The sequence below is a fragment of the Hyposmocoma kahamanoa genome, unplaced genomic scaffold (genome assembly GCF_003589595.1).
Source record: "Hyposmocoma kahamanoa isolate Upper Pololo Valley unplaced genomic scaffold, ASM358959v1 232, whole genome shotgun sequence".
NCBI lineage: Eukaryota > Metazoa > Arthropoda > Insecta > Lepidoptera > Cosmopterigidae > Hyposmocoma > Hyposmocoma kahamanoa.
In genome coordinates, this window is record NW_020653750.1 from 6330267 (window position 1) to 6354469 (window position 24203).

The following is a 24203-nucleotide window of genomic DNA, read 5'->3' on the forward strand; positions in this document are numbered from 1 at the left end:
CTAAAAACTGGGCGTTTGCCCATCTCTGGTTTAGCCTATCTACCTATCTACCTACCTTTATCATTATTATCGTCAAGCCATTGGTAGTCTCAGGCACTACGCTGACCCAATGCACCTTTATAGCGAGATGACACTTTTGTTATGACAACCTTAAATACGTAAAAGCATTTGTTTTCAACACCGTTATGTAGTACATCATTGTTCACCGTAGCTTTGCACCAAATATGGGTTTCAAATCGTGGTAAATATGTATTGCCTTTATAATCCACGTTACAATCTATAACACAGCAAATCTTTACGCTTATTGTACACTATTTTGAAGTCCTAAAGTCCGCATAAACCAATTAAGAATAGGCATTAAGCTTCACTATTATCAATTTGAACACACTCTACGTTATAGGTAAAAATTACATATTTATTACATCGGACAAAAAAAAAACTCGGAAGGAAATAAAATTGTACCTAAATATACGTACTCCATTGTAATATTGTCACATTTAGCACGAATATTACAGCTTTGAACAGTCATGGTTGTGTAATGAGAAGAAAAAAGGCCCGAAGGTTTTATTTGGGGCGTTATAGTCAAGTTAGCCTGCATGCAATCATACTATTTACATGCAAGTGTGATGAAAAAGTTATTTACTCACTACATAATATCAGATTTGCTTACCCCATGTCGTGAATAATTTTTTTTAATCAAAATAATAACTTACATTCATCATTTTTGCAAACTAATGTACATTAAATAATCCAAAAATTACATTATAAATATATTCATATAGTAGAATGTCGAATAATGACACTAATTCCTAGCAAGCTTCTCATTGACAATAGACAAGTCTTCTCTGAGTTGTCAATTTATCCGAATAAAAGGGGTAAATACATCACGCACATATTTTGTAACTTGTGACTTTTGTGAATAAGAGAAAAATTTAACTTGCGCGAGTTTCCAATGTTAAGTCTGCTAATCATAACCTAGGAAATTTCATAGACTAAAGCAGAGAAAAAATACTTTCGTTTTTACTGTGTAACATAAGGGTCTCAGGGTGCTGTATGGTCATTTATAGGTCAGGTTTGAAATTTTTATTTACAAATATGACCGATGTAACCACATAATTGTTAAGCATATAGCAACAAGCCGCTTTAAAACTAGAATATCGATATTTTATACTAGATCATTTTATTATAAGGAGGAGGCTTACTTGGCTCCGAGGAGCCGCAAAAGTTAAACGCCACATGCATGTTCTTTTAGTAAAGTGCATTTCGACTACATATAGGCATAGGTAAGATTTTCATTATGGTAAATCTTTTTGAAGAATATACCATTTGCGTGTACAAATGTTTGAGACATCGAGTATATAACCAGAAATAGAGACGAAATGTCATTTAATTTCTTTGAAAACTATTCTGCCATATAATTATTGTGACAACTGCGCTCCGATTGGCCAGCCCGAGTTCGAAACAGTTGACGGGTGTCGTCAACTGTTTCACTTCAGATCGACTAGTTGACTTGAGCTTTGCTATAATGGACGAAAATTGCAAAATTACTTTTAATATTTAATTATCGATGAAATGTGATTTCGTTTGTTTTGTAATTAGATGTTTTTCTGTTTTTCCCACACCATCAAATAGAACAGCATGGCTTTGTTAGAGATATCGAGTTCTTAGGTTTTTGCGATTGTTACAAATAGGAAATGAAACTATTTTTCCGGATTTAAATCGCGTATATTTGTTTTTTCAAAGGTTTGTTTGTTAGAGATGTTATCTTTGTTATCTTTAAATAAAAATATTTTTTGGAATATACGGAGACGTACACACAGGTCAGCAGTTGGCCTGTCTATATTTCATTGCAAACGAAAGTTGATATTTATAAGAACTGTATCGCTAATGTGTTAGCAGGAATATATGGCCCTTATTTCGTCTCTATTACTGGTTATAGACTCGATGGTTTGAAATGTTAAACGGTTACTTAATTCGGTTTTTGCTCTAAAATAAGGTCATACCTATAGATCTGGACTGCCAAAATGCAGTTTATTAAAAGTCGCATTCTTAGCGCCTTTGCACTTTACACGCCTCCTCCTTCGAAACTTCAGAATAATTCCATAACCGATGCTGGTGATGCAGTGTCACGGAGATCTGTTCTTTGTTGCAATACGCGTAAGGCTTCATGTGGCAGAATGTGTCTGATGCCCTGATTGGCGAGTGTTTCGGCGCAGGTTGCTGTTTGCTTGGTAAGGAAGGAGCGAAGTCGACGCGCGTCGTCGTAGTCTAGATTTAGGAGCTTGCATGCTTCTACTAACCTAGTAACAAGATGGTAAAAAAGTATAAGTGAGTTAGGATTCATGTGAACAACATGTATACGTACTGCCGTCCTTTATCATAAACAACGAATTGTTAACCCCCAATAAACGTTTTTTTATACGTTTCTCACGCGGGTCTGGCACCATGACCTGTATCTTCTAGTTTGTAGTGTAGCTTTGAGAGCCCTGATGACGTCCTTGTAGAGGTTTATTATTAAATTTCTAGACGTATTAGGTACGGTAGCTTCGACATTTTGAACTTTTCCACAAAAGTGTGTGTGATGTATGTGCACGTTACAACGGCATCGTTATAAGAAATTGTATTTATAATTTAGTATGGAGTGATACATGATGAGAGATAGCACGTACATTTGGTTCGGGAACTGTTATATATGTATAGCGGGAGGGTACGCGACCACTAACAAAGCCAGTTCGTTGCACACTGGTTTATTAACAATCGGTTAATGTTAAGACGGGGCGCAGCCCGCACACATGCACACACAAATATACAACATCCCTTCCCCTTATAAGTAGTTAAACACATAACAAAATCCGACTCAGAATACTCTACAGATGCACTACATTCTAATCACTTAAGTCCACATCTTGTTCCGAATTGGGTGTGGCGAATACCGGGCTTATTGCCTGTCTTCGGTGGCCAGGGGCGTTCGCCCACAATGGTGATGGTGGTGTGATTGGGCATTCAGTTTGCCTGGTTTCTACCGCACCGAAACCGGTGTCCGCTGCTACACTCCCTTCCCTATTCGTTCGTGTAAATGTCTGAGCACCTGTTCCGTGAACCGGCGTCGTTTTCACGGAGCCACTGGAGTCTCTCTCCGGAGGTTCTGCAGGTTTTGGTGCTACACCTGGAACGACGTCGCAGTTCCATTGTTGATCATCCATTGATATTTCGTTAGTATGTTCTCTTATTTGGTCGATGTGCCGTGTGACTTCGCAGTTGAGTTGCGGCACAAATATTAAGTACATTACATTTCCGATTTTTTTCCTTATTATACCGCTAATCCAACATATTTTTTTAATTTGTAAGCCAGACTTTGTCATTTACTGCGAATTCAGGTCTCGCGGTTCCCTTATAGGCTTTTCTCTGGAAAGACTGATTACGTTCCACGGTTTCAAGAAGGTCTGTGGGCGGAGGTGACGGGACGGTAGGGTTAATTAAATCTAATCTGGTACGCAAAGAGCGTCCGTAGTCTAATTCCGCGGGCGATTTGTCTGTGGTGCCGTGTTTAGAGTTCCTATAGTCGAAAAGAAATTTAGCAATTTTTTCCTGCACTAGTTTTTTATTCGGACTACTTAACTCTTTAGGCCTTTTTTTACAATTTTAACGAAACTTTCAGCTCTTCTGAATTCCTGTGACGTGAAAGATGTACCGTTGTCAGTCACCAATGTATGCAGTAATCCTACTCGCGACATCAACTCATACAATCTTTCCATAACCGCCTTGGAACCATAACTTGTATTCATATTGTAACATTCAACCCATTTACTATAGGCTCTAATAGGGCAATATCCACAGCTATTAAAAACATTTGATTGTTAAACGGGCCCAGGAAGTCTAGATGAACCCGATAAAACGGATGCGGCGGCAGCGGCCAAGGCGCAAGCGGCGCGCGCGGCAGCACTGGACGCAGCGCGGCGCACACGGCGCAAGCGCCCGCCAGCCTCTCCAGCGCCGCGTCTACGCCGGGGAACCACAACCGTTTTCGCGCCTCCGCTTTCATTTTAACAATTCCGAAATGAGAACTGTGTAATTCTTTGCAAATAATGTTTCGCAATGCCGCAGGAATAACAACTTTATGACCGCGCATCAAACAACCGTTTTCATACGATAGCTGTAGACGACAGTTAAAATAAGCTTTTAAATCTAAATCACCTATCTTTTTGGCCATCCTTGTAAGACATAACGCTTAACTTGACTTAGTAAGGCATCGCGCTCAGTTTCTAGCTGCAAATCGCTCAAAGTTACCGGTAGGCTGCCCTCCAATACAAGGTTGATATAAGCCGCGCTCTCCTCGCCCTCGGCCCCGCCCCGCGCGTCACGCGCAGGCTCAAAAGTGCACCTCTGTGAATTGAGGGATTGTAACCATGGATCGTGTGATCCGTGCTCAGCGTAAAGGTGCCGGTTCAGTGTTCGTATCACACACTAAGAAAAGGAAAGGAGCGCCTAAGCTTCGTTCTATGGACTATGCAGAACGTCATGGTTACATCAAAGGCGTGGTGAAGGACATCATCCACGACCCAGGCCGTGGTGCTTCATTAGCGGTAGTCCACTTCCGTGACCCATATAAGTTTAAGACGCGCAACGAGCTATTTATCGCGCCAGAAGGTCTTTACACAGGGTAGTTTGTATACTGTGGAAAGAAAGCTACTCTCGAAGTTGGAAATGTAATGCCTGTTGGAGCCATGCCTGAGGGTACAATTGTCTGCAATCTGGAAGAAAAGATGGGTGATCGTGGTCGGCTGGCTCGTGCTTCTGGCAACTTTGCCACAGTCATCGGTCACAACCCTGACGCCAAGCGCACCAGAGTCAAGCTGCCATCTGGTGCAAAGAAAGTTCTTCCTTCCAGCAACAGAGGAATGGTTGGCATTGTTGCTGGAGTTGGTCGTATTGACAAACCCATCCTGAAGGCTGGTCGTGCATACCATAAATATAAGGTAAAGTGCAACTTCTGGCCATATGTGCGTGGTGTTGCCATGAACCCTGTAGAGCATCCTCATGGTGGTGGTAACCATCAACATATTGGTAAGGCTTCTACTGTCAAGAGAGGAACATCCGCTGGTCGCAAGGTTGGTCTCATCGCCGCCCGCAGGACCGGAAGAATTCGCGGTGGCAAGACCGACACAAAGAAGGAGGCGTAAACGTAGTTTTATGCGAAATAAAAATACTAAAAATCCCATCCTCGTCGCCACGTGTTATATATGTATAGCGGGAGGGTACGCGACCACTAACAAAGCCAGTTCGTTGCACACTGGTTTATTAACAATCGGCTAATGTTAAGACGAGGCGCAGCCCGCACACATGCACACACAAATATACAACAGGAACTTTACAGGAAGTGGCCACGGAATGAGACAAAGCAAAAATGACGAAGAAAAAGAATTAGAGAACGATTCAAATTTTCAAAAGTAAGTGGCCAGGAACCAGATAAAAGGGTGATAAAAAGGTGAGATGACGATGAAAGAGGTCGCAACGTCACACGTTATTTACTTTCAGTTTTATTATGAAATAAAATCAGCGTATTTGATTTTTCAAAGGAAAAAAAACTTTAGATGCCAATATGTCGAAAGATATCAAAATGCAAATGCATTATGACAAGGAGGCCAGTGTAGGTTTGGGTGAATATGTACACAGCAGCAGCGGCAACGTTATTGCGTATTGTGACTGAGACACTCTTCCTGTCTTGTTTGCTTCGTCAGAATATGGAGAAAAAGGGACAAGTATTATTTTTTCACTTTATTGAATGTCACGATGTTTGCCACCATGATATTGAATTATTTTTGTGAAATTACTCCACTAGTTTGTAATAGTTATATTAATACAAAGATGCAACAAGCACATAGGAAAGTGCGCAAGGTCCGTTAGTTCGTTCCGTAGCTTAGTTGGCATAGCGTCTGGCACGGTTTGCTGGAAGACATTGGTTGAAATCCAGTCGGATCGACAAATTTTTTTTTAGTTATCGATCTTTGTATTAATAAGGACAACATAATATATGTCAATGATATATGGAAATCGTTTACGATTCTTTTCTTAAGTTTATTGCCCTTTATTGCTCAATACTTGGCGCTCACTAAATTTCGAAATTAATGTTTATAGTAAAACTCATCGGCTTGCCCTGCTATAGCCTTTCAATTTTGTGTAGGTCATGCATGACACGAACACATAAACTGTACTGCATGGCACCTGACCGATTCCTTACAAGTTCATAGTAGTCTTTCAGTACGTATTACTAGCCCTTTGGCTGTGAGCTAGTCGTGAGCTCATCATTCTAGATAGTGATCTAAATTAAAATTTTATGTGATATCATTATTAAGATACTCATACAATTTTAAACTGAAACAATAGATATATTTTTTTTATAAAAAATAAGTGCGCATTTAACCTCCATCTCACCTGATGGAAAACCTGATGATGAGGTCGAGGATGTAGCATGCATACCTAAATAACGCCTATTCACTCTCGCCTTGAAAAGGTCCAAGTTATAGCGTTCGGGGAACAAGTCTGCAGGCAGGGAATTCCACTCCCTAGCCACTCGCCATACAAATGTGGAAGAGAAACGCTCCGTGCGAATCCGGGGAATATCCACAACATAGGGGTAGAACCCAAGCCTACGACTTGTCCCCCAGTGATGGAAAGGGGAAGGCGGAATCAAATTATGCAATTCCATCGCACACTCTCAGTGATATATCCTGTAATATACCGATAAGCTGGCAACTCTACGGCGGTGTTCAAGGCTCTGCAGCTTCGCCTCTACTAGTTCCTAGTCACCTATAAGCCTCTTACCACGCTTGTTTATTGAATCCAAGGTGGCCAGTTGGTATTTAGCAGAGCCATCATATAAGTGGCAGCAGTAGTCCATACACGACCGGACTTGGTACAGCTGAAGCAACTGTCCCGGTGTGAAGTATAGCCTCACCTTGGAAAGGATACCAAGCTTTTTGGCTGCATTTTTGGCCATGGATTCAATGTAACTGCCGAAGTTCAGATTGGACGATAGGTCCATTCCAAGTAGGTGAAGACGGTCGGCTATCGGTATGGATATATCACGAAAAGTTGGAGTCAGGTGAAAGGGACTCCGTTTAGTGGAGAAAAGACACGCCTGCGTTTTGGTAGCATTAAATTTGACAAGATTGGCATCGCCCCAATCGGAGACTGCCTTAAGTGTCAAATTGAAAAGACTTATCATGGACTCTCGACAAAACTGGATTTCTTCTCCACTGATCCTTGCATGAGCCTGGATTTCATCTATAACACACATTAATTGTAATCCGGTATGTAACCCCCTCAAACCTGTACAAAAAACATCTTTTCAGGAAAACAACTCTTCGCACGTTCATTCACCTCCACCTTGCCAAGCCTCTCTCCTCTTATATTTTTTTAACAACCTCACCAATATCTTTCAGTGTTGCCATTTTGTTTTTTTTTATTATACCTAAATCGAATCGGTAACTTATTTATTTAAATCTGATAGTTATTGCAAGTAGTAAATAAGCATTTTGAACTAAATCATTGATTATATAGCTTTTGCTAACACAGTATTCTATTATGCGTTATTCTCTATCTGTTTTGTATATTATACAAGTCATGTACCCCACCTACTGTGGGGTTGACCTCGGCCTGTGGCGCGTGGTTGCGCCATACGCCATGCGTAATGCATGTCCGTCCCGGAGCTCGACCAGCACAAGAACTTTAGACTAGCCAGTTAATACACTATACTTACTTCGGCAGCTGATTAATTTGCGAAGCACTCTTGTTGGGGGGTGCGAAAGCGGGTACTAGATTCCTTTTCACGTCGTGAGTGAATTGCACCGTTCCGCCTGTGTTGAACCAGTTCTCTAATACCACTTCCTGGAAAATAATTGGTTTATTGTATAATGTTTTGAGAAATGATAGCCTAGCTGGAAGTGATGCCTTCTATGCCGAAGTTTCTGGATTTATTCATTTTTCGAGCTCCTTGTGAAAGAGCTCGCCCAGGGAAGTACCTTGTGTGTAGTACATCTCACCTTATTGTATCGCTTCTCTCCGCTTGTATCCTATAATTTTTTTTATTTTATATGTATTTAAATTTTAAATTTGAATTGTTCCATCTTCCTTCACTTTCTCATTTTGTTTTCGTACCACGGTCACTCCCAGCTCGACCGCCACAACAGTCGGAGCTGTTTCAAATTCCATCGCGAATAATCGCTAATTCTGGTTCTTTACTACGTTTATAATCATTTAATAAGCTAAATCATGTGTAATAATTTATAACAGTCTACAGCATTCATGTACCTATATCTGTAATTCTGTTACTCGGCCCATTTAGGGCCCTTTCTTTTAACTTTACTTCTTTAATAAATTTTGTGGACCGGAAGTTTCCCGTTTCATTGCCGTGAACCTGTTCACGGCTAGTTAGGGTTACAACCCTTTTTAGGGTTACAACCCTTTCAACCTTAACTATTTCTGCCGCCAAGCGGTAATGTAAGCATAACGGCGTTCCGGTTTTGAAGGTGCTGGTGACATTAGAAATACATGGGACTTGTCTCAGGGTGATAGGTGCAGTGGCAGTGCCCCTCAGATCTTTGCGATTTAAAGCTCTGACTAGCACTATGGATAGACATGTCGCTTACCACCAGGCGCACGACCTTTTCGTCCCGTCACTTGGTATGATAAAAAATGCAAAGCGGTTCGAATTGTGTCCAAGTGAATAAAGATCAACGGTGACCTTACTTCGAAGATGTATTGGTCCAGCGCGTTGGCGAGGTGCGCGCGCAGGCGCATGGCCAGCGCAGGCGCGAGGCAGTCGCCGGCGCGCGACATGCGGCCCACCAGCGCCGACAGCGGCCGGCACAGCGGCGCCGACACTGACAGCGCTATCTGCTCCACCATCAGCATTGCGTGCCAGCTGCAGGGAACGAAACGCCAAGTCACATCTTAGAGTGGTTGTTACACAAGGCGACGATTAAGATCATATAACATATTAGACAACATCACATACGATCTAAAAGTAAGTAACTAAAGTATTTGTATTATTGATTTTTATTGAATTTCACGATGTGTGACGACCGTGATATTAATTTTTACTTTATACGTACACCGTGAACACAGATTGAAGTCATGTCGGGTCGAAAGAATTATTCTTTGTGTTCGATCTTTGTATTAATAAATTAAAGCACTTGTGTTATGAAAATCAGAAACCACAAACACCCAGACCCGAGACAATATAGAAAAGTTACTTTTACCACATTGACCCGGCCAGAGATCGAACTCTGGATCTCAGAGATGGCGACACCATGAAAACCGGTGTGCAAGGCTCTCGACCACGGAGATCATCTGAAATTCTACATACATATACTGAACTTTATCAAATTAAATGCAATTTTTTGACTCGTGTCTACTTTGTACGTTACTCAATTGACATACAGCCTATTATGTTCCACAGCAAAGTAAATTGAGCATTATTGGTGCAGCCTGACATCTGGTTTACACGTATTAAGTGACAAAGCATTTAACTAAATTTTAACTTTAACAAAATTAAACGTTAGCTCACCAAAGTTCAAGCAACTCCTTCCGGGGAATGCAAGGGGTGCGAGAGGGTTGGCTACTTGGTAAAAAACATGTTTGATTCTGATATAATTATCCACTAAATCGATGATTAATTAAACTAAAATGTTTTTAGGATGCTCCCTGTGTCACTTCGTCATAGGGATGAGGTAAAGTCGATAGATTGTAGGTTTAATTGATTTCTGAAGCAAAGGTTCTCTCTTATACAGCCTTGTATAATATTAGGGGTTAAAGTATGAAATTGCCGTTTTATTGCAATAGGTTCTTTGAATTTTCATAGAATCTTCATGGTTTGAGGTTTTCGAATGAAACTTTTTTCAAATGGTTTCTGTGATTTTTTTTTTTTAAATTTGAAACATTTGAATATCGACTTTCAATTGTTTTTGTTATTCAATTTAGACAAGAAAGATGGATACTGCGAAAATTCGAGTGATTTTTGAATACGAGTTCCGACGCGGAACTAACGCGGCAGAAACAGCCCGCAATATCAATGCTGCGTTTGGAGAGGGGTCTACTAATGAACGCACCGTGCGATTTTGGTTTAAACGCTTTCGTGATGGAAATTTCGATTTAAAGAACGAGTCACGAGGAAGACCGCCCACACAGGTGAATAACGATGAATTAAGAGAGATAGTGGAAGCCGATCCTAGTCAAACTACCCAGGAATTAGCGGCATGGTTTAACGTTACCTTACCCACAATATTGACTCACTTGCGTCAAATCAATAAAATAAAAAAATACGAAAAATGGGTGCCTCATGATTTGACTGATCTGCAGAAAGAAACGCGTGTTGAAACTTGTGTTGCCTTGTTGAACCGGTACAGAAATGAAGGAATATTGGATCGAATTGTGACATGTGATGAAAAGTGGATTCTTTATGATAACCGGAAAAGAAAAATGCAATGGCTGACCCCAGGTCAAATGCCACAACAGTGTCCTAAAGCAAAACTTACCAATAAAAAGGTAATGGTAACTGTTTGGTGGTCTCAGCATGGTGTTATTCACTATAGTTTTCTCCGATCTGGTCAAGCAATAACGGCAGATGTCTATTGTGCCGAACTCCGAACCATGTTGACAAAACTAGCAGTAAAACAGCCCCGACTCATGAATCGATCTTCACCATTATTGCTCCACGACAACGCGAGACCTCACACAGCACGAGAAACCATTTTGACCCTTCAGGAACTCTAGTTAGAAACCATTCGTCATCCTCCGTATTCACCAGACCTTGCTCCAACGGACTACCATTTTTTTCGTGATTTGGACAATTATCTACGTGACAAGAAGTTTTCTTCCCAGGAGGCAGTACAAAATGCTTTCACACAGTTTGTGCAGTCTAGATCGTCGGAGTTCTATCGCAAAGGGATTAATAACCTTCCCATTAGATGGCAGCAATGTATAGATAATAATGGCAACTATTTTGATTAAATAAATTTGTTAAAAATTTAAAAAATAAACAATTTAGATTTTCAGTACAAATCGGCAATTTCATACTTTAACCCCTATTATTACGGTTTAAAAAAAAATTAAGTTTTTAGAATAATTGATTCCCATGAATTGTGCACAAATATTTATTTTATTTTTCATATCCGATCCGATATTTCTATGGAGTAGGTACCGGAAAAGAAACAAATGAAATGTAAATGCAGTTTTTGTTTATGATTCAATAGCCATCGCTGGCGATAGGCGAACGATAATAATTGCATATACAACCAATTATAGCGTCCTAAAATCTATGAAATTGTCCAAGAATACTTTTGACGTTGATGTCGACATGTATACAAATTTATTTCGAATGCTGACACCTTGTATGTGCCAGGTATTTTTTATTGTTCCCAGCTGTGTTTTCTTTTAAAGTTATTTGTTTTTGTTGTTTTTATTTGTTGACTTTTAGTTAGTTTTTATTATTTGGCTGTTGTTGTTTAGCCATGCTGAAAAGACTCACAAAGATTGTCCTCGACAGTCAAGTGCGGTAACTTGTAGTGCGTCTACGTGATTATATTGATCGCGAGAAACCAAATAATGGATCCTGGCTGTTGTATAGATGTATGAAGTGTTTTGTATTGCATTGAAGGCATAAAACACCCAACTAAATTCAACTGATATTTTAATAGACTCATAATGTACGAGTAGATTAAAAACATTAATATCATATAACTAATTACCTAATAGATTAAACTTGGGTTAAACGCGCTATATATTTATTCATTAAATCATCGAAAACTTTTTATCTTATATTAATGCAGTCTAATGAAGTAACTTTTGTACGTTGTCGTAAAGATAAATTAATTTTGAAAAAAAATATTGTTTCTCTGCTCATTTCTCACTTCGTGTTACTTTTACTTTAATTTTATGTATTTGCTTAAACAAATTTTATTCACTTAAAAGCGAGACTTATAAAAATAGTTTATAAAGTACGTAAATTAGTGGACGTCGTCGTTACAAGGTTATATTATGTACAATTTTGTGAAGTGTCACAGGGATCATCCTAGAAATTTTGTAGTATAACAGCTGTTAAGCGATTGTTTATAGCCATAAATTAATGTAAAACTTAGTTAATTACTATGTCACATAATACGTGCTAGCAAACCAGCCATTAGTCGCGCATGTTACGAAGTATAACATTGACTAAGCAGCACTTACGATTGCTTCTTATAATCCCGAATAGATGCCTTGAACTCGAGCAGTATTCGATCCGCCAAAGCTGCGAGACCGGCGTCTCGTAGATGCGCAAGCAACGCTGGTGCTTCAGCGAACACTCCTGCTTCTTCTGCCTCATCGTCTCCTGGTAGCTTGTCTGTCACGCTAAGATTTGCTATTGGCGCCGCCTGGAAATACGCGTTATAAAATAAATTACTACAGAACTACAGACACAAAAGAGACGAACTGTGCTCTACCATAAGATTACAGTGACAGTTCCCGCTAGCGACCGCGTAAAATATTTGTGTACAAAATGTTGTTTCTTCTTGTGACCGCTAGGGGCGCTGTCATTTGCCATACAAAATTGTGAAGTAATTTACGCGGTCGCTAGCCACAACTGTCACAGTAATCTCGTGACCGAACTGCCTCCGTGGCCGAACGGTTACCAAGACGGACTGCCACGTAGAGGTCCCAGGTTCGATTCTCGGGCCGGGAGAAATATTTGTATGGCCTACATTTGTTTTTCTCGTGAGTTTCAGTGTAATTTGTGGTTGTGTATGTGTGTGTCCATGGTACCCGCGACACAGGGTTTCCCTAGTGAGGGGCTATGTTGAGTGTGTGCGTTATTATTATAAGTGACTACAACAGTTCAAACGCGTTTAGAACGCGCGGTAGGAAATTCGAACGGACAATTACTTTAACTTTAAAACTTATTTACTTAAAACTCTACAAATGACTTTATTTGTAGTGGAGTGACGGATCTAATTCCGTGTATTTATATGAACGACGTCACACCTTTCCATATAAATTACACGGAATTAGACCCGCCGCGGTCCTGACCCGACCCGCGCCCGACCCGTACCCGCTCTCTGTATGTTTCACGCTTAACGGCTTTGGCATGAAGCCATACATACAATCACAAGACTGCATGGACTACAGCTGATATCGACAAATTTACGTATATTTTAAATAAATACTTACAACATCACTGTAATTGTTCAAATCGATCATCAACGAGTCCCTCCTGGTCACTTCGCGCTCCGCCATCGTTTTTGCTTGTTGTTCCACTTCATTCAGTGACATTAGGTCATCTTTTTTACTGTCTGTACAAAACGTTAGTTATGTAAACTAAATTGACCGCGTGGCAACGACATTTGGCATACAAGTATCTATCAAGAAGTAAAAAGTAGTGTGGAAAGCAGTTCGCATCCCTCGCATCGACGGCGTTGCGGCATTCCATACTAATGAAACTTGTGTGGACAAAACAAAAATTTCTACTGGTTTTTGCCATTGACTCGACAAGAAGAATGAACGATTTGACTGTGAGTGTGTCATAACCCTACGACGGATAAAACGTTGGCATAACTTAGATTGTACCCTAATAAAACTATGTCTTGTCTATTCATACCCATTATCAATAAAATAGTTATTTTTATTGTCGTTTCACGTAACAACAATTGATTTGGTAGGCACTTTGCTCACCTGTGGTCTTGCTGTCGTCATCGCTATCGCTAGAGTCGGTCTCGGATTCGGACACGTCATGATGTTGCTGCTGAGTGAAATGGTGGAACTGACGCCTGTAGTAGTGAAGCTGGAGGTAGTGCTAAAGAAGGCATAATATTTAATAATACTAAATACTATTCTACACGCAAAAAAAAAGGCGCCTAGTCTTGACGTCGAGTTGCGGACACCAGCCCGTTACACCAATTACCAAGATATTTAATAATATTAAATATAATATAAAAATAAGATTTAATGGTTTGACCTATCGCTTCTCAAGTAGACCGGTTGTGGGTTCGAATCCGGGCTTTTCGGAATGTATGTGCGAAATTTATTTTTAACTTTACCATGGCCTTTTTGGTGTAGGAAAACATCGTAAGGAAACCTGCACACATCAGTGAAGCTATGTAATTTGTAAAGCTAAACTAAATTTCCAATTTAGTAAATCGATAAATTAGTAACCTATAACTAACTACGTTAAGTAAAAGCGCTACTTTGAATCGAGTTTAAGTTTGAAGTTAACCCTCATAGGTTTAGACTACATTAACTCTTGATGACAACTTTACCAATGAATGCGCCCATTGCAGAAGTACTGTCCTCGTGTGGTGAGCGGCGTTGATGACAGCCAGCAGATGTCGTGGGGAGTCTGACGTCAGCAAAGAGTCTGCAGCCATCACGCCTAGAGCCGCGTTCATCAGCTGTGTTAGACGGACGCGCCATTCTTCTATTAGCTCTAGTTGGAGTTCTAGAAATTGTAATCTGTGAAGATTGCAATACACAGTTGATGAATCGTCCAAAACTTTGAATTTCATACAGATTTTAAAAATTTCAACAGCGTGTTAACAAATTAAGCACGGATGTTTTTAGAGTCAGTTAGTTACCTCATTATAATAACTTTGAAGCAAGATAATAACCAGAACACACCCTGATACAATACTGCTGTAACTGCTGGTGAAATTACAGGCACATGGGACTTGTCACCTTATGTCTCAGGATGACGGTCGCAGTAGCAGTGCCCCGCAGCTCTTTGCGATTTAAAGCTCTGAGGACACTGCAACAGTTATGGACAGGCGTGTAGCTTACATCAGGCGCACGACTTGTTCGTCACTTGAGATTATAAAAAAAAACACTACTTGGAGACTCAAAAGTGGTCTTCAATGTTGTCTTTGTCAATGTCATGGTGTTTCATGATTTATTTATAAATAAATGCACGTGATTATTATTATGTTTGGAAGAAATACGTTTTTGTAGGTTTAAGTAAATTTATAATTGCATAAATCTTCTTGGTTTGTATTTTTGATTAATTTTTTTTTAGTGAAAACGACGACTCTAAAGTTATCCGTACGTAATTTATAAGCACCTTGTATTTTTCGACTTTATAAACTGAACAATATAAAAAGGATTTACCGATGTCCTGGCTGCGGTAACACGGCATATCGTTCTTCAATAGTTTTCAACAACGCGATAAACCAATCTGCTCCTCGGGGAACCCACACCACTGAACCTACCGCCGATCCCACACCAGCTGCCACTGCTTCGCTCCATTGCTCGCTGCCTAGCGTCTCGTCCATTTTCAATAACGCATCTGAAATAATGTTTGAGCATTATGAATCTTCTTTTGATAACCTTGTGCCATGGTGGTACATTTCAACTTATTAGTATATTGACTGTATTCTTCAACATAAAATATACGCCATTTAAAATAATTGCTTGAAACTGTGCTGGTGTTCAGGCTTTGTCTGATAAGTATTCCCCGCTGGAAACACCGCAAGATAGTATAGTAGTATTTTCAATTAAATATACACACATCAAAAGTGTCTAGGGATCAAGCACGTTTTTGCCAAATGCTGGTGTTTTTTATTATTATGTTTTTTAACACCAATGGCATTTTGGGAAATTTCATAATTTAAAAAAAATATTTTCATAAATTTATGTAAACATTTTTATTTCATTTTAATAGGTAAAAATACCTTGATCCCTAGACGCTTTTGATGGGTGTGTAAATAGGAGCGTAGCTTATTCACTGCAGAAATAATAAATTTTAGATTTCAAATGCTGACTACCGACCATATTGCTAAGATTGAAAGAGCATTTTACTGTGTTCAAAGAATAAAATAAACAGAGAATGGCAATCCAAGGGCAATTCAAGTCAAGTTTTATGTGGATATGCTCCGTAGTTTTGCGCGGCGATTCCGGCAATGTCAGTGTTGCTAGACTTATTGCAATGATGAGTCAAATTATTTAGAACAATTTAACGGTTTGTTATAATTATTAATACAAAGATCGAACGTCGACGTCTTCTTGCATACCTTACATTATTATACATTTTTTTTTGAGTGTTCGATCTTTGTATTAATTAACAATTCAATAAAAATTTAATTAATTTAGCGGTTATTAGACAAATTGACGGTTATAGAGTGGATTTTGCGTTGGCCAAAGAAGTCTTCGATTATAGTCTTTTTTTGAAGACGGGGTAAAATGGCATTTGTAGGGTTGCCAGTTTTCATAAAATTTTAAATAGTTGTTGCCGATACTTGTATCGATAGATTGTGAAAGACGATAAAATTTTGCCAAAAATGACAGAATTGTGAATGTTACGACGATCTAATGATTACTAACTGTGTTATTGCCTTCTTTATTTTTATTTTGACAGTTGGCCTACTATTATCGAAATCAAATTTTTATTCATTTATACATTTTAACAATAATAGCTCGATTTGATTATTTGTATTGAATTAAAACGAAAAACTTTAAAATATGCCATAAACACAGTTAAAAATATAGTGTATGTACGTATGGACTTACAAAAACTGATAATTTAAATGAACTTGTGTTCAGTAATTAGATGTATAATGAGTCGAGGAAGATTCAAATGATACAAGTACTGCTATTTATTCCATAAGCGTGACCAATAGTCAGTCGATATTCGATAGAATATTTATCGACTGCAATCACCAGCTGCTCACACGCGGGCAACACTTGCGCACTGCACTGTCATTGTATTCCGTCTTCAAAAAAGATAGACTATAGTCAGTTGGGACAGAGTATTGTGGAATAAGTGTAGCCGAAATAAAGCTATTGGTAGCTGATTAAAATTCATTATTTTTTTTATTTCTTTATTTACACAGCTATATACACAATGTGATGTATAGTGCTAAATTATAATACACAGAGTCATCTATTGATCAGGTGACAACATTCGACAATAAAAAAATACGATGACACGGGTTTGCGCGTCAGATACGCCTAAGTTGGCAATTTGAGAATCTGGCATTCCGCGAACCTGACATTCCCGTTTGGCATTTTGCGTTTCTGGTTTCATAATGTGTCAAAATGCGCTATTCTATGTATCGAAAGAAGCAATATTTATGTATTTGTACTTACACTTCTTTTCCACACTCAACCACCTCACAAATGTCTCAGCTTTGGTCAACACGGAGAGCACGCTATTAACGTCTTTTCCCGTAACGGCGACGAGTTCTTTATGGAAACCAAGCGTTTCGTCGACAGCATGCGCAAATGCGGAGTCGACGATTTCCCCTTTCGACCCTTGCGTGTTATATAGGGCTAGTACTGTGTGTAGCCGCTCTGCTGCTAATGCTATTAATCCGGCATTAAATTCATCCTGTAAATAGAATTTGTTTTCATTCATTGATAGATTAAACATTATAGATGGAGTTAGAGAGTTTTATACAAACCCAAGAGTCGACAGTTCTCTAAAAATCGCAGGGATTTGACAAGCGTCAAAAAAGACTTTTCAGTAGCATTAGAAACACACATAAATGAATGGTTAAATGTAAAAACAACAAGCAATTCGTTAGGGTGTTTCCATTTTGTCGTGACGACAGATAGTCGTGCAGTTTAAAAGTGTCGTGGCTTGTATATTTAAATGATGTTGTTCACATATAGTACAACACAATTAACTGTCGCTCACAACTTTTTTGTCGTTACGACGACAGACTGTCGTGCGAATGGGAAGAGCTAGAACGACAGTCGTTGGACGAGAAATAAAACGTCACAATATAAATGTGACGACAGATAATGGCAAAGTCAAATGATTCTGTCGTGCAAACGACATGATGGCTGCCGTGAACCGATAAATTGTCGTCACGATGTAGTGGGAACAGCTAGACACGACAGTCGTTCAACGACAAAATAAACGTCAACAACATAGTCACGACAGATAGTCGTGATATGGGAACAGGCTAGACGCGACAGTCGTCCAACGATAAATGAAACGATAAATGCCATAATAGTTTTGCTAAAAATGCATACTCCATCATTTTCTACAAGTTTAAATAATAGAACAATTTTGACAATAAAATTTTTTAGCGCAATACCTTACTGCAAAGACACCTTTACCTTGACATGGAGTTAGCTAGCTTGTGATGGCTAATCAATCATAAATATTTCCAATTCGATGGCATTATGTAACAATTAGGGCTGGATGAGGTCTTGCTAACTAAAGGAATTTCTATGATATAATAATAATAATAACAACAGCGCACACACTTAACATAGCCTCGCACTAGGGAAACCCTCACCCGGTCGCGGGTGCCATGTCCCACATAGACAACCACAAATTACACCCAAACTCACGAGTTAAATAAATGTAGGCGATACAAATATTTCTAAATAGATATTTTATAGGATGTAGCGAGTTAACATTACATTGTTCCTCACTCAACAATATAATAAATTTTAAAAATGTCATTTTTTAAACAAACAAATAAATAAATATAGAAACACTAACCACAGCTCTAACTTTCTTCATTTGTAGCTTATCAGCCACAGGTTGTATATGACTTCTAACGAAACCTTGGTGGTCCTTGATCCAAGTCAAAGTTTGTGTAAGGAACCACTCTGGCCTGTCAAGGCGCGCCGTTTGCCGTGACCCCGTGAAGTGGAATGTAAAGCGTTTCTTGAGAGGGCGTAGAAGTATTCGTACAGGAAGACAGGGGTCTTGATCTATATAAAAGAGTTGCTACGTAAGTGACAGTTTCATACATTTGTTCTCTTGCCGTGTCTCAATCGATTAAAAGGGAAAAGGCATTGCTTGATTAAAGTTAATTTTAATACATTTGTAGCAGTTACTACTATACTGTTTGTATATGTTTATGTCATTTTTAGTTTCAAGTCGATTCTGCCAACGTCAGAATTGGAATACTGACGGGACAAATTGCCAGTTATTGAAACAATTTAGCGGTTATTAAGAAACCTATATGGAATGACAGATTGACGGTTGTTGAAAGGTTTTTGGTTTGGTCCGAATCTTTGCTTTGTATCTACTTGGAATAAAATATTGAGGAGTGTATATAGACAGAATAGAGCAATAAATTGCTCATTACAAATCTATCAAATTCGTTAATGTTTTATCTAATTCTAAATTTAATTGCATTTGTTTATGCCGCCTTTTAATGACATATTTTGGTATTGTAACATTGCTAAATAATCTTATTAAATACACATTTATGCAGTGCGGTACAACATTTTTCATCGACATATTGAACTCTAAAATCAATATAGGTAAAAGCCAAATAAATAAATAAGGTCCAAAATATTTGATTGTATCTATACTACATGAATTGCGAATGAATTAGTTTGCATTTGAATTGAATTAAATTGGTTTTGTTTCGGTTGTTTTACGAGAGGCGTCTTTGTCCTATAGGGTCCTGGCAGAATACCAGCGTCACGGGCAGTCCCGTCATTTATGCTGAGTCGGCGCCTTTTCCCTGCTATGACTTCCAAGGGAGACGTTATTCCTTCCAAGTGATAATATATTACTATGTTATGTCTAATTTAATGTCGGTATCACGTGTCTGTGTAGGTATTTGTCATGGTGGTGAATAAAGATACGATTAAATAGGTAGATATCTAATTGTCATGAATGAATCATTATCGCACTAGCTGCAAATAATTGTGACAAACTATACTATTACGTACCTTGATTAAAATCATTGGTAACATTGACAGATACAAGGTCTTCAGGTTCCTGAATGAGGAATAAGTACTTTGTGATGTTACTAAATTTGAGCAGTATCTCTTTAGGAGGTGGGGAGTTTTCTGCACCACTTGTTATTGGCCATTTTAATAACTTTAGGACTTCATCATAGTTTCTGAAAAGAAAAAAAATCTTTCTAAATAGTGAAAAAAACTATTAGCTATAAAAAAGATTTTTTATTTTACTATTTTATTCTTAAGTTTTTTATTTGGTATAGCAAGCATTGTAATGAACGCAATCTTATTGTGGTGTAGTAGTTGTAGACTTTAATTAGTTATAAGGTTTGATGTATCCGAATTTATAATATTTTAAACGGTGTCCGGTGTCATAGATAGATATAGGTCTACAATGTTCAACCCCCTACTTTTATAATAAACTTTAAAATGTTTAAGGCGAGTTATTTCAACGCGAGCCTTCTTTATAGGAGGTGAAGTGTCGGAGGTCGCAATAAATTAATATGAATAAAATAAAAACAGGCGAAGAAAATATGACACATATTCGACGTTGATAAGCGCACGATGGCGACAGACGGGGCAGTGGGGGGGCGTGGCGTGTCGTTAAACCGCTGGACAATTAGCAAATTTCGGGTTAAATGTGAATTTAATAACTATATGGGTTCAGATGAAAAATAAAATTTAGTAGATTCCCTATAATACTTGAAGAGAAATATCTCCATATAAAAATTATGTGCAAAGTTAGATGTTGTATTCTTCAATAATTTGTTTTAAACTTTTATTTTAGTCTGTTTTCAAGTTTTTATATGATCAGATAAAGTACTCCTATCATGTAACACATATGCACATTCTTTAGACATGACATGTCTCATATATTTTTTGTAAGATTGTTATTTAACAGTAAATACTTAAACCATTTGATTTAGCAGAACAGTTTTGCCCCCTTTGCGCGCGCGCGTTTATCATACTAGAGTTTGTGATTTTTAATATCATTAATATTTTATCCAAAGTTTAAAAAAAAGTTGTGTCAGTGAAGTATAGTGCAGTTATTAATTGTAAATATTGTTATCTTCATCCAACAATACTTACTTAGTCAATTTGTCTTTCAACACATTATGCCAGTAGTGTGTGTATTCCTTTATATAAACAGCCCTGTGTCCTGTTTCATACTGACTACACATATCTTTAAGCTCACCATACAGTAGCACAGCTTGTTCATCATCGCTGCACTGTTGTAGTTGATTACTGAAATAAATATTAAATTAAAATTATACATTACAATAAAACACTTGATCATTCTGCAAAACACTTTGGACTTTGGGTGATCTAATTGCAAGAACAATAGAGTTGAATCTTAAGTATCAAGCTTGACACACTCTTGACTGTACTAATATTAGGAAACATTTTTTTTTTATGATAATAGTAAGCTATAGTATACAACAGATCTGTATGAGCGCATATAATTTGCTCCAGTGCTGGGCAAGGATGTCTTTAGAATGAAAAACAAATTTAACAAAAATATAACATAATACATTTTTAGAACATTTTATATACAAAACTTATCTTATTTTTAAATTTACCCATATGTATATAATGTAATTTATTATTATTAGTGTTAAGAATAGTGCAAGAAAAGAGAAGCTTATTCATGGCAATAGATAACTTAAGGGGAAAGATGTATGGGCATTTGATATGTCATGACCGTTTTCTTAGAAGCATGTAGAAGGGAAGATTGAAGGAAAGAGAGTCAATCCTCTGACTCTCTTTCCTTCAATCTTCCCTGATGACTGAGATGGATTACTTCACTGACAAGAGCCTAGCTTTAAAATAAGAGGAATTATTAGTATAAGCATTTTGATATTATAATATCAAGTCATGGGGTGAACAGCTATTTAAAACTAGCTGTACCTGAGATTTTATACACACAAATATAGCACTGTGGTACCATACAAATATACATTGCAAGCTGAAAGAAAATACCGTGACCAAGCTCATTTAGACTTAATTTCAGGAACTTTAAATATTTGGTTTCACAATTTTGAAAGCAGAGACTCCATTTAACTATTAGAGATGCCATTATGCCAAAAAAATATTCACACACTTGCACTTGATGGTAAAGCAGGTTCTGGTGAACCTGGTAGCAGTTCTTTTTTGCATTAATTCTTGTTTACATACTGAACCACATAGCATTTTGTGACAGACTAGCTAATAGATCATTAGAATTGTGGTAAGTTTGGCAATCCTACCTTTAGCTAGTGCACTTGTTTGCAGGCGCATTCGCTGCATTTGAGAAAGAAAGAGATAGCAATAATTTCTCGGTTCCTCCAGCTGCGCTATAACCTTTGGTATTAACTTGTTAATGACCTTTGGATCAAGCACGAACAGGTGATTCCAAATTGATGTTTACAGCAATTAAATAAACAAAAAAAAGAAAATAGAAATTTTTTTTTCCATTAATATTTTTTAATGTTTTGGGTTGTTTAAGATATAGAATGACCTATGTAAATATGGCGAGAATGCAAATCAACACATTGTACACAATTGTGTATTTATTATCAATTTCAATTGACATAACAATTGAAGTAAACTTGACTTTACGAAACCCTAGCAGAAGTCATCAGTAGCAGTACAATACGTGAATGATTAATGAATAATTGTGAATGAGTTTGTCCAGGGAATTACTGCCATATTATTTTCTTCAGCTGTCAAGCTGTGATGCACATATTACTGCGTTTGAGTTTTGAAGGGTAAGGGTGCGGTACACACGGGACTTGTCAACTATGTCTCAACGTGACAGGTGCAGTGGCAGTACTCCTCAGGTCTTTGCAGTTTAAAGGTCTGAGTGGTACTGCAACTGTTATGGAAGGGCATGTCGCTAACCACCAGGCACTCAACTTGTTCGTCCCGCTACTTGGTATCATAAAAGATACTCTACCTTATGTCTTCAATTTTCTCAAAAGACTTCAAATATGACAGGACTTCTTCCAACTTATTGATGGCCGCAAACCTCTTATTCAATTCATTTTGTAAAGGCACAGTCTTGCTCAAAAATAAATCAACTTTTACTTTAAGTTTTTCACGCCTTTCTTTTAGACTTTCTATTTGTTTTGAATTAAGCTCTGCCTTTTTTATTGCAGTTGATAATTTCGTTGGTACTTCATCGTTAGCTTCATTTAACTGTGAAACGAAAGTTATGAAAAATCAACCATTTAAAATTCAGGTAAAAATTGGTTTGTGTTTCTAAACAGAGTGTTATGTATTAACAATTTAGGCTCAACTCTAGAAAGCTGACGTCGAGTTGGACGTTCAAATTTTTTATTGCATAGTAAGGCCTGTTATTAAGTAATTAGTATGGAATAAAAATATGTGAAACTTACTTGACTTTGTATTTCATTTCTTTTCGCCACTAGCTTATTTTCCAACTCGTAAGCATTGGATAAATCATTGATATCACTACCAATTTTTATATTCAGATCGTGTAAAATACTTTCTCTATCGTCTTCATTCATCTTTGCAGCTTATTTCATGATATTTACGCGAAAAATTATATATTTCCGATTATAATCAAGCACGTCACAAAATCCATTACAGTTGGCGATTTAATAATTCCAAAGAGAGAAAGTGATAACAATATACATGAAGTGACGTAAAAACGGTTCGGTTCTACTGTTCTATTTTAGAGTATTGCGTGAAAATTTATTAGACAAAGCGAATTTAGAAATGTCAACAAAGTCAACATTAATATATTTAAATTAGGTAGCCCATACATCGACAAACTTGTTAGCCAATTTTCCACAATGAATGTGTCTATATTATCCGACATGGGTAAGGGACAATAAAATTACAGGCACATGGGACTTGTGAACGTATGTATGTATTTCGGTGTCGGGGGCAGTGCTAGTGCGTGCCCCTTAGATTTTTGTGATTTAAAGCTCTTAGTGTCACTACAACTGTTATGAACAGAACTGACATGTCGCTTACCACGTAGACTTGATCGTTTCGTTATTTGGTGGCAATAAAATACATTTTCATTCGGCAACGGAGTGTAATTTAGTAGGTAAATATGGAATATCATTGTTAGATTGTTTTATTTATGTGTGTACTAAAAAAAAATAAGGTGATTCAATATTCATGGCATTACAAATATTTCATACTTTTTTATATATTAAACTATTTTACCTCGTCAATACCCTAAGCAAGCCCTAAGCTATGGCATCAAAAGCTTTTATAAATCTGGAATACTTTTTCGTTATTTAGATAAAGAAAAAGAAAGTAGAGTAATGCTTCAAAATCATCGTTCTTATGCGATGCCCAGCAGTATGTAAAAAAACATTACTTTTATGGAGAATCAGTATGCATCAACAAGGTAAGCCACGTGACCACACTATCATTATTGATATAGAATCTCCATCCAACACCTCTGTTGTGAATATTTATTACTATTATCGGGTCAACTGTCAACCAACGTATCGACATTATACGTCATATAAGTCATAAATGCAGCAAGGATATGTTGGCTAACATGC

The 24203-nt window shown here is 37.8% G+C and overlaps 1 protein-coding gene and 1 pseudogene across 1 annotated transcript; one reads left to right on the forward strand and one right to left on the reverse strand.

The window, feature by feature from the left end:
• Positions 1-1949: 1949 nt before the first annotated feature.
• LOC113228644 (RAD50-interacting protein 1) lies at positions 1950-23186 on the reverse strand. The gene is made up of 14 exons (XM_026462001.1): positions 23055-23186; positions 22613-22854; positions 20767-20922; positions 19666-19838; positions 18476-18690; positions 17107-17347; positions 15130-15307; positions 14289-14481; positions 13705-13825; positions 13204-13325; positions 12226-12410; positions 8749-8923; positions 7760-7887; positions 1950-2300 (listed from the first exon to the last, which is right to left on the reverse strand). Exons 1-14 carry the CDS (start codon positions 23184-23186, stop codon positions 2090-2092), a joined length of 2472 nt encoding a protein of 823 aa, XP_026317786.1. The 3' UTR covers positions 1950-2089.
• On the forward strand, positions 4392-5218 carry LOC113228406 (annotated as a pseudogene).
• Positions 23187-24203: the final 1017 nt, after the last annotated feature.